Raw genomic sequence first — 11,885 nt, 5'->3', positions numbered from 1 at the left:
AGGGGGGAGTGAGAGAGGGGTGGGAGAAAAAGAGAGGGGGAAGAGAGAGAGCGAGAGGGAGAGAAGGAGGGGGAGAGAGGGTTGGGAGAAAGACAGAGAGAGGGGTGGAGGGAGAGAGAGGGGGAGGGAGAGAGAGAGGGGGAGGGAGAGAGGGGTGGGAGAAAGAGAGAGAGGGGGAGGGGTGGAGGGCGAGAGAGAGGGGGAGAAGGAGGGGGAGAGAGGGTTGGGAGAAAGACAGAGAGAGGGGGGGGCGAGGGAGATAGGGGGGAGGGAGAAAGAAACCATTTCATTATACTTATTCAGTTACCGGTAGTCATTGTCAAACAGCTGACACGCTGTGTTTGTTTGGAGCAGGCCGAAAAACAGTCGATACCTCATCAGTTCTGTGTTTTCTGTCTCCCAGACCTCACCGTTTAAGTTTGCAACGCTGTTGTTTCCTGTATGTACGGTGTCTTGTTTGATGTGCAGTGAACGTCGTGAGGTCCTGTGTTGTTTTTTCCAGACACGTCACGTGTTACGATTGTGTTTGGATTCACGGGGCAGACATTATGTCACAAATGTATCAGTACTAAATACCTATATGTCCCTATGCCATAAATGTCATGTATGTTGTGTATGTCATAAATGTCTATATGAATTGAAAATGGGGGACCCTGATGGAAACAAGACAAACGTCTTTCTCAGGTCTGCATCCCCTTAACAATTGTATGTATTGAGCCGTACTGTATTGTACCCATTCTGCAATCTGTTAAATAAAGTTTTCATTCATTCATTCATTCATCAGAACGCCAAAGTCTATGCAATAATATAAGCTGTACAAACGGTGTACTATATAATATAATGGCACTAGGAGAGAGGGCAGGGGCTCGATGTCACTCACGGTAATATCCTGTGGGAGTTAGATAAGTAGGAAACCATGTTTAAAAAAAAAAAAAAAAAAAAAGTAAACACGGAATCCATTCCCAGGGTCAAGGGAACCAGTTGGTAGCAGCCAGTAGTAGCGTGGACATTATTGTTATCTGGGCCCAGACGGTCGACTGCTGTCCGTCAGCTATTTATGGCTAATTATGCGTCTATAAAAGGAAGTCGGCAGGGCTACACACACATGCAAACACATATCACAGCCACAGCCACACACACGCACACACATAACACAGCTACACACTCATCACCCGTAATACATGCTGAACTTCACCAGAGGGCATCTTTATCTGGCCTGTAATAATGGACGTCTCTAATCTCAAGAGAGTTTTCCCAAGTCCCGGACGTGAGCAGTACTTGGAGTTGGGGATGTCTGAGCCTTCGGCTGCAGGGGAGAGCTCCAACAACAAGAGTCCGAGCGAGGTAAGAGAGCTTTTTAAAAATAAACCTGATATATTTTTGTCTGCTGAACATTGTGCCAGTTTTCTTTGAAGTGGATCTTCTTCAGTGGGGGTAAAATGAGGGACTCAAGTCATGTCCCAGCCAGCGTGGAGACATTCACTCTCGATCGCTTGAAGTTCTATTTGAGGTTGGAGAGTATAATCTCAAAAAAAGAAAGCGTTGCCGTAAATTTCATCGGGAAAAATAATCGGGCTCTATATCTGAATCTATCAAACCTTGTTTTTAAATGGGGACACATACTCTCTCGTTCTCCCTCTCTCTCACAACACACACATACACACATAAACCAAACATAACGTACATACTGTATATATATATATATATATATTAGGACTGTCAGTTTATCGCGTTAATTAGATTAATTAATTACACAGCAAATTATTGCGTTATGAAAATTAACTCAAAATGTATTACAAATATATATATATATTTTTTTTAATAATTTTTTTTTTATCTCATTCATTCCATAAGCACGTAGAATACACATTTACAGACTTTTTTTTAATATGGTCCATTTGCATGTTCTTGGTATCTGATTCTAGGGACATCTATGGATCTCAGGGAATGTATTCCAGAAATACTGTGTCTGTTACTAGGCTTGAGTAAATTGTAATGAACCAAATGAGAATATCAATACATTTTTTTTTTTTTTATCTTTGACTGAATAACACTATGCTCAAATTGACCAGAACTGAAAAATCTAAGCTAATTAATAGATGGAAGATTAAACAGAAGGTTTTGTAGATACAGTACTGAATTCTGCCATCCGGACACATGCTATTTGAAATATGATTAGGGTGTTTAAGGTAGATAAAAAAAAAAAAAAAAAAAAGCAATTAATTGGGATTGGGCTGATAACGTAACCCGAGCGCTCCCCATGCATGCCTATGTTAAAGCTGCAGTAGACAACTTTGGGGAAATTAGCAAGAGTGACTTTACCTGCCCAGCAGAAATAGAGCAAGCATCTCATTGGTTATTGATGCAATGAGCTGTTTTTGGTGTTCTGGGGTCACATCGGAGAACTAAGACCACCTGCCGATCAGAGGCTGGGAAATATTTATTATTATTTTTGGGGGGAAATTCTGCTTAACGCTGCTGATGCCTCTGGGAGTTTGTGAAAAACCTTTGGTGTGCGTGTGCATGGGCTTGCAAAGTGATGCAGAGCTTGCTTTTTCTGCTCTTCTGGGCATGTAAACTCACTCTTGATAATTTCTCTGAAGTTGCCTACTGCAGCTTTAAGGCCCTTACCGGACTGATGGGCATTCTCGAAGTCAACTTCCTGTCTGTTATTGCTACGCAACTGCAGCGTGGGGGGAAACTGCCCCGCCTGGTACATTGTGTACACTATTTAGTGGAGAAACGGATAGTTAAAGCGGCAAATTAAAGACAATCAAGCAGACTTTTCTTCAGTCCTTCACAATGCCAAAGAGCTGCTGTGTTACGCGTTATACTAATGACAAAAACAGAAATCCAAATCGGAAGTTTTATACCATCACAGAGGAAAAAGTGGCTGGTGGCTAACTTTCGGCTAACTCGCTCTGATGTTGTGGTCGTGGTAATCAGGGGGAGCTTCTTTGACTCATATCTTGCCTTAGAATCACCAGAAAGGCTTTCGAAATAGTGAAATGCCATGTTGGCCTCAATATTTTCAAAACAAATCGTATGAAAATGTTATGAAATGAACAAGAATGTGATAAAACATGTAATAAAAACTGAGCTCAATGCATGGATTTGATGGTAGAAATCCGTATGGTCCCCCTATACCAAGATGGCGGCGGTCTCGTGACATCAGAGTGTCTTCGAGAATGAGCTCAATCAGAGCCGCCCACTCCCCTTTCCCTCTCGGCCTGTTGTGGCTTTGGTCCACGGTGAGGTTGCTTATGTACACACAGACACATACACACTCTCAGCTTTAGTGAAAGGAGCGAAAGTGGCTCAAGAAATAGAGCGGTCATCTGGTAATTGGAAGGTTCTTAACCGCTTAACCTAACTGCTTTGCAGGGGCGGACACAGGCTGTTTGAAGGACAGGGGAGATAATAAAAAAGGGCACCTACTGCACAACATGGGGCCCCATCAGCAAAAGGCTATGATGCGTCATGTCTGGTGAAATAGTCTTCATCCTGGATTAAGATTAACATTATGTAGGCTAGGTGATCCAGATTAAAAGTACAACCATACCTCTATGATAAAAAGGGAACACAGGGAAAAATACACCTATTACAATGGAGCAGATAACAATATTTGTATTATAATAGTTGAATAATATTGTACTGTATAATATAATATACATACTGTAGCCTATGTTATAATTATATTGTAAAATAATATTTCCTACAGCACTACCACTAGCTCTTGCTCTTGCCTTGATTGGAATAGGACTGGTCTATGGTTGGTCAATTTAAATGTTTAAATGTAATAATAATAATAATAATAATAATAATAATAATAATAATAATAATAATAATAATAATAATAATAATAATAATAATACACTTTGTATATTTGTATAGCACCTTTCATACAAGATTGCAGCTCAAAGTGCTTCACAGCAGTAAAATATATATATACACTAGTAAATATACTAGTAAAATGTACTCAGTTTGAGTAAAATTTACTCTGCGAAGTTTACTGTGTAGGCCTGTTTGTTTACAGTTTGATTCTATGGCAGTTCTAAAATAGACAGTAATAAAAAGAGTAAAATATAATAGACAGAGTAAAACAGTGCAATAGTGCAGTGCAATAAAATAGTTAGTCAAATAGAATAGACAGAGTAAAATGATGCAATAGTGCAGTGCAATAAAATAGTTCAATAAAATAAAATAACCCTCATTTACAATACAATAATTACAGTGTTGATGTAATGAGTCTAAGCGGCACAACAGAGCAGTGCATCGCTCTTAACACTTTGAGTTCCTTTACAAAGTTCAGTTCTAAAGACCATTGGAAGGACAACAATAGGGAAGGCCAGGTTTAGACCATTGGAAGGCCAGGTTTAGACCATTGGAAGGCCAGGTTTAGATCATTGGAAGGCCAGGTTTAGACCATTGGAAGGCCAGGTTTAGATCATTGGAAGGCCAGGTTTAGACCATTGGAAGGCCAGGTTTAGACCATTTGAAGGCCAGGTTTAGATCATTGGAAGGCCAGGTTTAGACCATTGGAAGGCCAGGTTTAGACCATTGGAAGGCCAGGTTTAGACCATTGGAAGGCCAGGTTTAGACCATTGGAAGGCCAGGTTTAGACCATTGGAAGGCCAGGTTTAGACCATTGGAAGGTCAGGTTTAGACCATTGGAAGGTCAAGTTTAGACCATTGGAAGGCCAGGTTTAGACCATTGGAAGGTCAGGTTTAGACCATTGGAAGGCCAGGTTTAGATCATTGGAAGGCCAGGTTTAGACCATTGGAAGGTCAGGTTTAGACCATTGGAAGGTCAAGTTTAGACCATTGGAAGGTCACCATTGATTGATTGATTGATTGATTGATTGATTGATTGATTGATTGAAAACTTTATTAACAGATTGCAGAATGGGTACAGTACAGCTCAATACATACAATTGTTAAGGGGATGCAGACCAGAGAAAGACTTTCGTCTTGTTTACATCAGGGTCCCCCATTTTCAATTCATCATAACATATATGACACACACGACATACAGATAGACAGTACTGCTACATCTATACATTTATGACATACCAGATTTGCAAATACAGTACTGTTTGTGATACAGGGGGTGGGTGGGGGACACTGTACACTGTACATTGGAATATTGACAACGCCATACTTGGTCATTTACTGTACATTGGAGGGGGTTTGGTTAGGACATTTGCAGGGGCCAGTTTCGAATTGCAGTCTCCTGTAGGTGTTCTTTGAGAGTATTTTTGGATGATGCCAGATTTAAAAAAATTGTTTCATTATGTTGACACATAACACAGTGAACTTTTTGCAGAAGGGATTGTGGATATGTCTTTTTATCATCCCATGAATCAGGAAATGCTGACTACAGTCATAAAAAAATCAATTTCCGCCATGTTTTTTGGTCTAAATGTACTACAAATCAGGCTATGAATGTTATATCAACAAACCCCTCTGTAAAAAGATGCAGGGTATATACTATATAGGAAGAAATGTGGAAAGTATGGTGTGTGTAGGTGCTATGGAATGGTACATGTCTACCCTTGCGTGTAAGAAAAACGCATAAAAACTCATTTTTGGGAAAACGCCTTCAAAGTTCTGTATTGTAAAATGCCATAATTTTTTTTAAACAGCTATTTACAAACACAATACCTAATCAAACCATTAGTAATTGACAACCTAAACACACGCCTGATAACTGAATAATAATAATAATAATGATGTTATTGAACTGAACAGAACTACACACAGGCTACAAACAGTGTAGTACCCCCTAATAGGCAAAACAATATTTGAATAGATATCACTATGAAACGTTCCCAGTTTGTTTTGTACATATAAACTAAGAAAGAATATATTGCAAGTTTTCTGAATTGTATGTTTATATATGCAAATGAGGCACTTCTCCATTAAATATGTGCACATTTATGGATGCAATAAGGCAAAATGAAGTAAAAATAAACAACTAAATGTGTGTTATTGACGTTTTATTGTCAATGGTTTCATAGAAGACATGTTTAGGAAGTAAAATATAACAAAATCGCAAAATCTACAAAAAAAAGTATATTTGCCTGGGGTGTCTCGCCTTAAATGGGGAATGCCACCCGTTTTCATTCATGATGTCACTGGGATGTAACATCTGGGGCTCATGATGTCACTGGGATGCAACATCTGGGGCTCATGATGTCACTGGGATGTAACATCTGGGGCTCATGATGTCACTGGGATGTAACATCTGGGGCTCATGATGTCACTGGGATGCAACATCTGGGGCTCATGATGTCACTGGGATGCAACATCTGGGGCTCATGATGTCACTGGGATGCAACATCTGGGGCTCATGATGTCACTGGGATGCAACATCTGGGGCTCATGATGTCACTGGGATGCAACATCTGGGGCTCATGATGTCACTGGGATGTAACATCTGGGGCTCATGATGTCACTGGGATGTAACATCTGGGGCTCATGATGTCACTGGGATGTAACATCTGGGGCTGCCGCTCCGTAGACAGTGAATGGAGCTCTGACCTTACGAGGCCATACAATGTTTGTCTGAGCTCTTGCAACCAAATGAGGTTTATATTCTAGCATCGGTAGAACGTCTGAACCAGAACTAAAACCTTGTTGGAGTGTAAGGCCAACATTGTAAGGCCTCATAAAGTCCAAGCCCCGTTCATTTCACATCCCCGTCACATCACAGATTGGAGGGTTCTTTCCAGGGAAATATCAGATTTTTAGCTTTAGGAAAGAGTGATGCATCATGTTGACAAATACTAACTGAACTGTCCTGGGGCACATTTATTGGAAGGAAATATGATTTCTTGAAATAGACGAGGGGGCAGGCCATGTTAGCACCATGTTAGCACCATGTGCTACTACCAAGTGTCTAAAATGTGTTCTTCTGAAATCACAACGATGCCAAAGTACTTTGTGTTCAGAATCATTGCTGTCGATTGTCTAGACTTTATCCACTTTAAGCACCTAACCCTCAGAGACAACTGGGCACCAAACAAGCGTATCATAATATCATAATAGTGGATCTGGAATGCGTTATAAATATTTTAATAAATATATTTTCAAACATACAAAAATATTACAAGCCGTGAGGCATTATATGATTATATATGTTTTATAATGATACTTATTACATACAGTCTTCTTCTTCTTCTTCTTCTTCTTCTTCTTCTTCTTCTTCTTCTTCTTCTTCTTCTTCTTCTTCTTCTTCTTCTTCTTCTTCTTCTTCTTCTTCTTCTTCTTCTTCTTCTTCTTCTTCTTCTTCTTCTTCTTCTTCTTCTTCTTCTTCTTCTTCTCCTTCTCCTTCTCCTTCTCCTTCTCCTTCTCCTTCTCCTTCTCCTTCTCCTTCTCCTTCTCCTTCTCCTTCTTCTTCTTCTTCTTCTTCTTCTTCTTCTTCTTCTTCTTCTTCTTCTTCTTCTTCTTCTTCTTCTTCTTCTTCTTCTTCTTCTTCTTCTTCTTCTTCTTCTTCTTCTTCTTCTTCTTCTTCTTCTTCTTCTTCTTCTTCTTCTTCTTCTTCTTCTTCTTCTTCTTCTTCTTCTTCTTCTTCTATATTTTCTTTTTATTATAAGCTAAAGTGATATGACATCTAATTAATACTAAAAGTAATTCAGGCCTAATGGCTGAAGTTACGTAAAGCTGCAGTACTGTAGGTTTACCTGCCCAGCAGAAATAGAGAGAGAGCTCTGCATCACATGTCAAGCCCATGAACAGACTCCTAGATGCACCAGTAGCTTTAAGCTGAATAAAAAAATAAATACATATATAATTAAAAGACATGATGTGACCCGGTAACACCACCAGGCCAAACACATCCGATTGGTTATTGATGCAGGGAGCTGTTTTTTTTTTTTGGCCAATCCGATGTTTCTGGTGCCTCTGGGCAAGGCCAGATTAAGAATTCAGAGGCCTCTGGGCCAGACTCTTGTGGAGGCCCCCACACACACATGCACGTGCACGCACGCACAGTGGCGTTTTTATATGTAAAACATTGGTGGGGCAGCCACTAACCAAGGCTACATACCAGGCAAACTACAGTAATCAAAATGACAGTAATCGTTGTTCGCAAATTTCGCACCACATATCAGGCATAGGCTACAGGTAAGCCTGCATTGTTAGTCGTGAAAGCAAATTAATCTGTCCACGCTGAATTTAACCCTCTATTTTCCTCAGACTTTCCTATCCATGGTTAGCTTACTGGGGGGTCGGAAACTCAAGATTAGCCACTTGCAGACGGCAGGGAGAGGCACGGGGTGCGACGTACTGTATATTTTAGTTGATGAAATATTTTTGTTGACTAAATATTTTAGTTGATCAAATATTTTTTCATTTCAGTGTCACAGTAGTATGACATTGATGGAGGCCCCTCGTCACTAGAGGCCCACGGGCCGCGGCCCAAAACGGCCCGGTCGTTAATCCGGCCCTGCCTCTGGGAGTTTGTGGAAAACCTTTGTTGCATGTGCATGGGCTTAGAAAGTGAAGGGGAGCTTCCTGTAGAGCTAGTAGGACCCGTCATTTTGTTTTACAAATATACTGTATTTACTCTTCTAGGCTTATATGCACAGTGCCTCAACAATTATTTGGTTTTGATTAATGATGACATAGAATAATTGAAAGAATTACATACTGTATATTGTAAATACATTTTTCAAACATGTTGCAGTCTCTGCAAACGTAAATACACCCCCCCCCCCCGAAACGGCATAGGACAACGCTGTAGACTAGAGTATATATTTTTCACTCATTCATTCAAACCTTTATTTAAACTCGAAAGGCAACCGACGAGGTTTCCCTCATTCTCACAGTCACGTCGTCGAGTGTACATAAATAAAGCACACAGCGTATAAAATCACACTACAACTTGATCGCCAACGGTCTTATACTCTCTCATCTCTCGCGGATGAGACCATAAACCTTAATCTACCCGATGGAAACCGAATACGCTCAACAGCAGCATTCCAAGCGGCAGCTGGCAGGGGGCTATATTTGTGCTCCACCGTTTACTCTCAAGGGAGTGTCAGGGTTTGTACAGTAATTAGTGTTGGTGCTCACAGGGACACACCCAACTGTTTACTGTTGCGTTCTAACTTCAGCTTGGCTGCACTTCAACTTTGTATCCAGAAGGTTACAGATCAGTGGACCTTTATAGAGATGGCATAGCTTTTTACGAAGCCTATATACGCCACGGTATCTGATTTGTCACAAATTGGAAGTCATTTCTGTCCATTCAAAAAGCACTCTGACCCACGGTTTCTTTGTTGGAAGCACAACGCGTTAGTGTTCGCTAGTGCAAATCAATTTGGTGGAAAACTATCAAAAAAAATGTCAGTAAGGAGCGCATCCTGGACTCAAATTGAGTTTGTTAGAGGTGTTCTTTGGATGAAATATGTAAGAAAACTCTAAGCCGCTCTTTTTTGTAACAATTAAAATGCCTTTATTACCGTGGCATACATTATTAAACCTTTCAAAACTAACGCTGACACGCTTCAGCATCTTGTATGAGGCTGTGACAGGGCTGCTGTAAAGTTAGCAAGCATAAGCCCAAATCAAATCAAATCAAATGTATTTGTAAGGCCCGACAACACACGTTAATGTCCCCATGGGCCGGACACGTCTTCTTTTTTTTATTTTTATTATTATCTTTCCCCCCCCCTCCTTTTTCCGATTTTTTTTCTCCCATCCCACTGTTTAGTCGTTATGCCAATTCCCAACCCCCTTCCTGGTTGTTGCGCACTCCCCCCTACTGTTGGTCCGGGAGGCCGGAGACTGTCACATGCTTTCCTCCGACGCATGTGCAGCCAGCCGGCAGCCAGCCTGGCAGCGCAGATTCTCACCGGGAGAGTGTAACTAACGTGTGGAAGGTCACACTACCTCCCTCCAGATCCTACCCTTGCTGTGCAGGCGCCCCGACCGAACTGTAGGGGTCGCTGTCCACAACGCCCAGGACCCACCCATCAGCTTTCCCACCCCTAATACTGCCAATTGTGTTAGTATGAACGACCAGCCAAGCTGATAGCAACGCCGAGAGCTGGATTCGAACCCAGCGTCTCCAGCGTTGATGGCGAGCGCCTTACCCACTACACCACCTAGCCACCCGGACACGTCTTCTTTAAACAAGTCAAGAAGAAACATCACAATGAATCAAGAACAAAACAAAAACACCATAAAGTCCAAACAATTTTAAATAAGTGAATGCAACACTCCCAGAGATACCCCACGTGAAGGTAAGGAAAACTCACTAAAACCTAGCAATAGGAAAAAATGCACCACAGGCAGTGTGGAGGAGAGAAACCTTAGAAGGGCCGTTCAAGGGGGGATTTCCCTTCTTAGATATCGGTGATAGTAGTGTTGCAATAAAACAGGCGAACAGTTGGTAAACATGCACTCATATGTGTAATGAAACACAGATAAGTGTATGCAATAGCAACTGAACATTTTTAAATATTTTTAAATAGAGCTGATGGCGGATCTATTTGAGGCCTGGGGACGTGGGGGCGGTGCAGAGAGGGTCACATCCTCCCGGTCATCATCACGGTACGTCCGCTACTCCGGTCATCACCACGAGACAGGGAGACAGAGAGACCGGGAGACAAATAGACGGGACAGGCGTTCGACAGTTTGCGTGGTTGTGATGGGCGGACATAACAATATCCAATCCAATCCACTTTATTTATAAAGCACATGTAAAAACAACAAAGTTGACCAAAGTGCTGTACAAGTCCCACAACATAAGATAAAAACATAAAAACATAAAACATAGAATAAAAGCATACAATAAAAACAAATACAATATGTTTTTTAAACGTAACGTTATTCGTGCATTTGCGTTGCAAAAGGGATACAAATCTGGCGGAGAGAACATTTATTAATTAGAGATTAATTAATTAAAAACCGACGTAGACGGATAAACACAACAGATCAATGTCCCTATGTCATCATCATGTCCATTAGCTAACGCTAACGTTACATGGAGCCAGTGTTGTAGTCGAGTCACTAAATCTAAGAAGAAGAAGAAGAAGTCTTTATTAATTTTGTCATGCAGTTTTAACACACACATGCGAGATGGGCGACACACAGGAACACACACATGCATTGGGTCGCCGATGAAATGTCTCTCTGCACTTGACCCATCCCGTTGTCGTTGTCCTTCCCCCCAAGGGCAGCCGAGAGCAGATAGGGGGTGTGGGGTGGGGCCGCGGCCCGGGGACCAATCCATGTGCTCCTGTCCGTCTTCGTCAGGGAACGCGACAGCGCTAGCGATCTGTTCTACATGTTTTTCCATTGGGTTTATCTTATCGGGAGGGGAAACCCTTGCGAGCACGGGTCGGGGAGAACATGCAAACTCCACACAGAGAGGCTCGAGTCCACTCCACTCTGGCAGTCAGAGAGCTGACGTACAAATAAAAATAGGTCTACATAAATGATACAGCGCGGTCACCGTTTCAAAGGAAGTTTATTTACTTTGTGACACAATAGCCAAACAAATGCACTATAGCCATCAATATCGTATGCCAAATGATTAGGGCCTATTCTACAATAATTCCACAATTCTACAATGCATTTATTAATTAACAAGTCTGAGTCCGAGTCATCAGTGCTCAAGTTCAAGTCGAGTCACAAGTCCTGAACTGGACTCGAGTACTACAACACTGCATGGAGCTAACAAACCGAGGCTTTGTTCAAACTCAGACAGGAGGTTAGACACCAAGCACATGTTACTAAGGGGGGTGGGTTCACATTTCCCTGCTAATAGTTTGCATCCCAGCATTTCCAAGCGGCCTTTTGCAGCCGCTTACAGCTCCCTGGGGCTCTAGAACAACACATGACATGCATTCAGAAGTAGTGTAAGTAGTGTTCAG

The 11,885-nt window shown here is 41.6% G+C and overlaps 1 protein-coding gene across 1 annotated transcript in view; it reads left to right on the top strand.

Annotated features, from left to right (window-relative positions):
- Positions 1-996: 996 nt before the first annotated feature.
- Positions 997-11,885, top strand: part of mlip (muscular LMNA-interacting protein) — a 94,771-nt gene continuing 83,882 nt past the window's right edge. Inside the window, exon 1 of the mRNA XM_084321521.1 lies at positions 997-1,344. Coding sequence (XP_084177647.1) covers positions 1,225-1,344 — 120 coding nt within the window. The 5' untranslated portion in view covers positions 997-1,224. The remainder of the gene's footprint in view (positions 1,345-11,885) is intronic.

The sequence above is a fragment of the Notolepis coatsorum genome (genome assembly GCF_963971535.1).
Source record: "Notolepis coatsorum genome assembly, chromosome: 9".
Taxonomy (NCBI): Eukaryota; Metazoa; Chordata; class Actinopteri; order Aulopiformes; family Paralepididae; genus Notolepis; species Notolepis coatsorum.
Note: the sequence above shows the minus strand (reverse complement) of the source record. Positions and strands in the feature narration are given on the sequence as shown.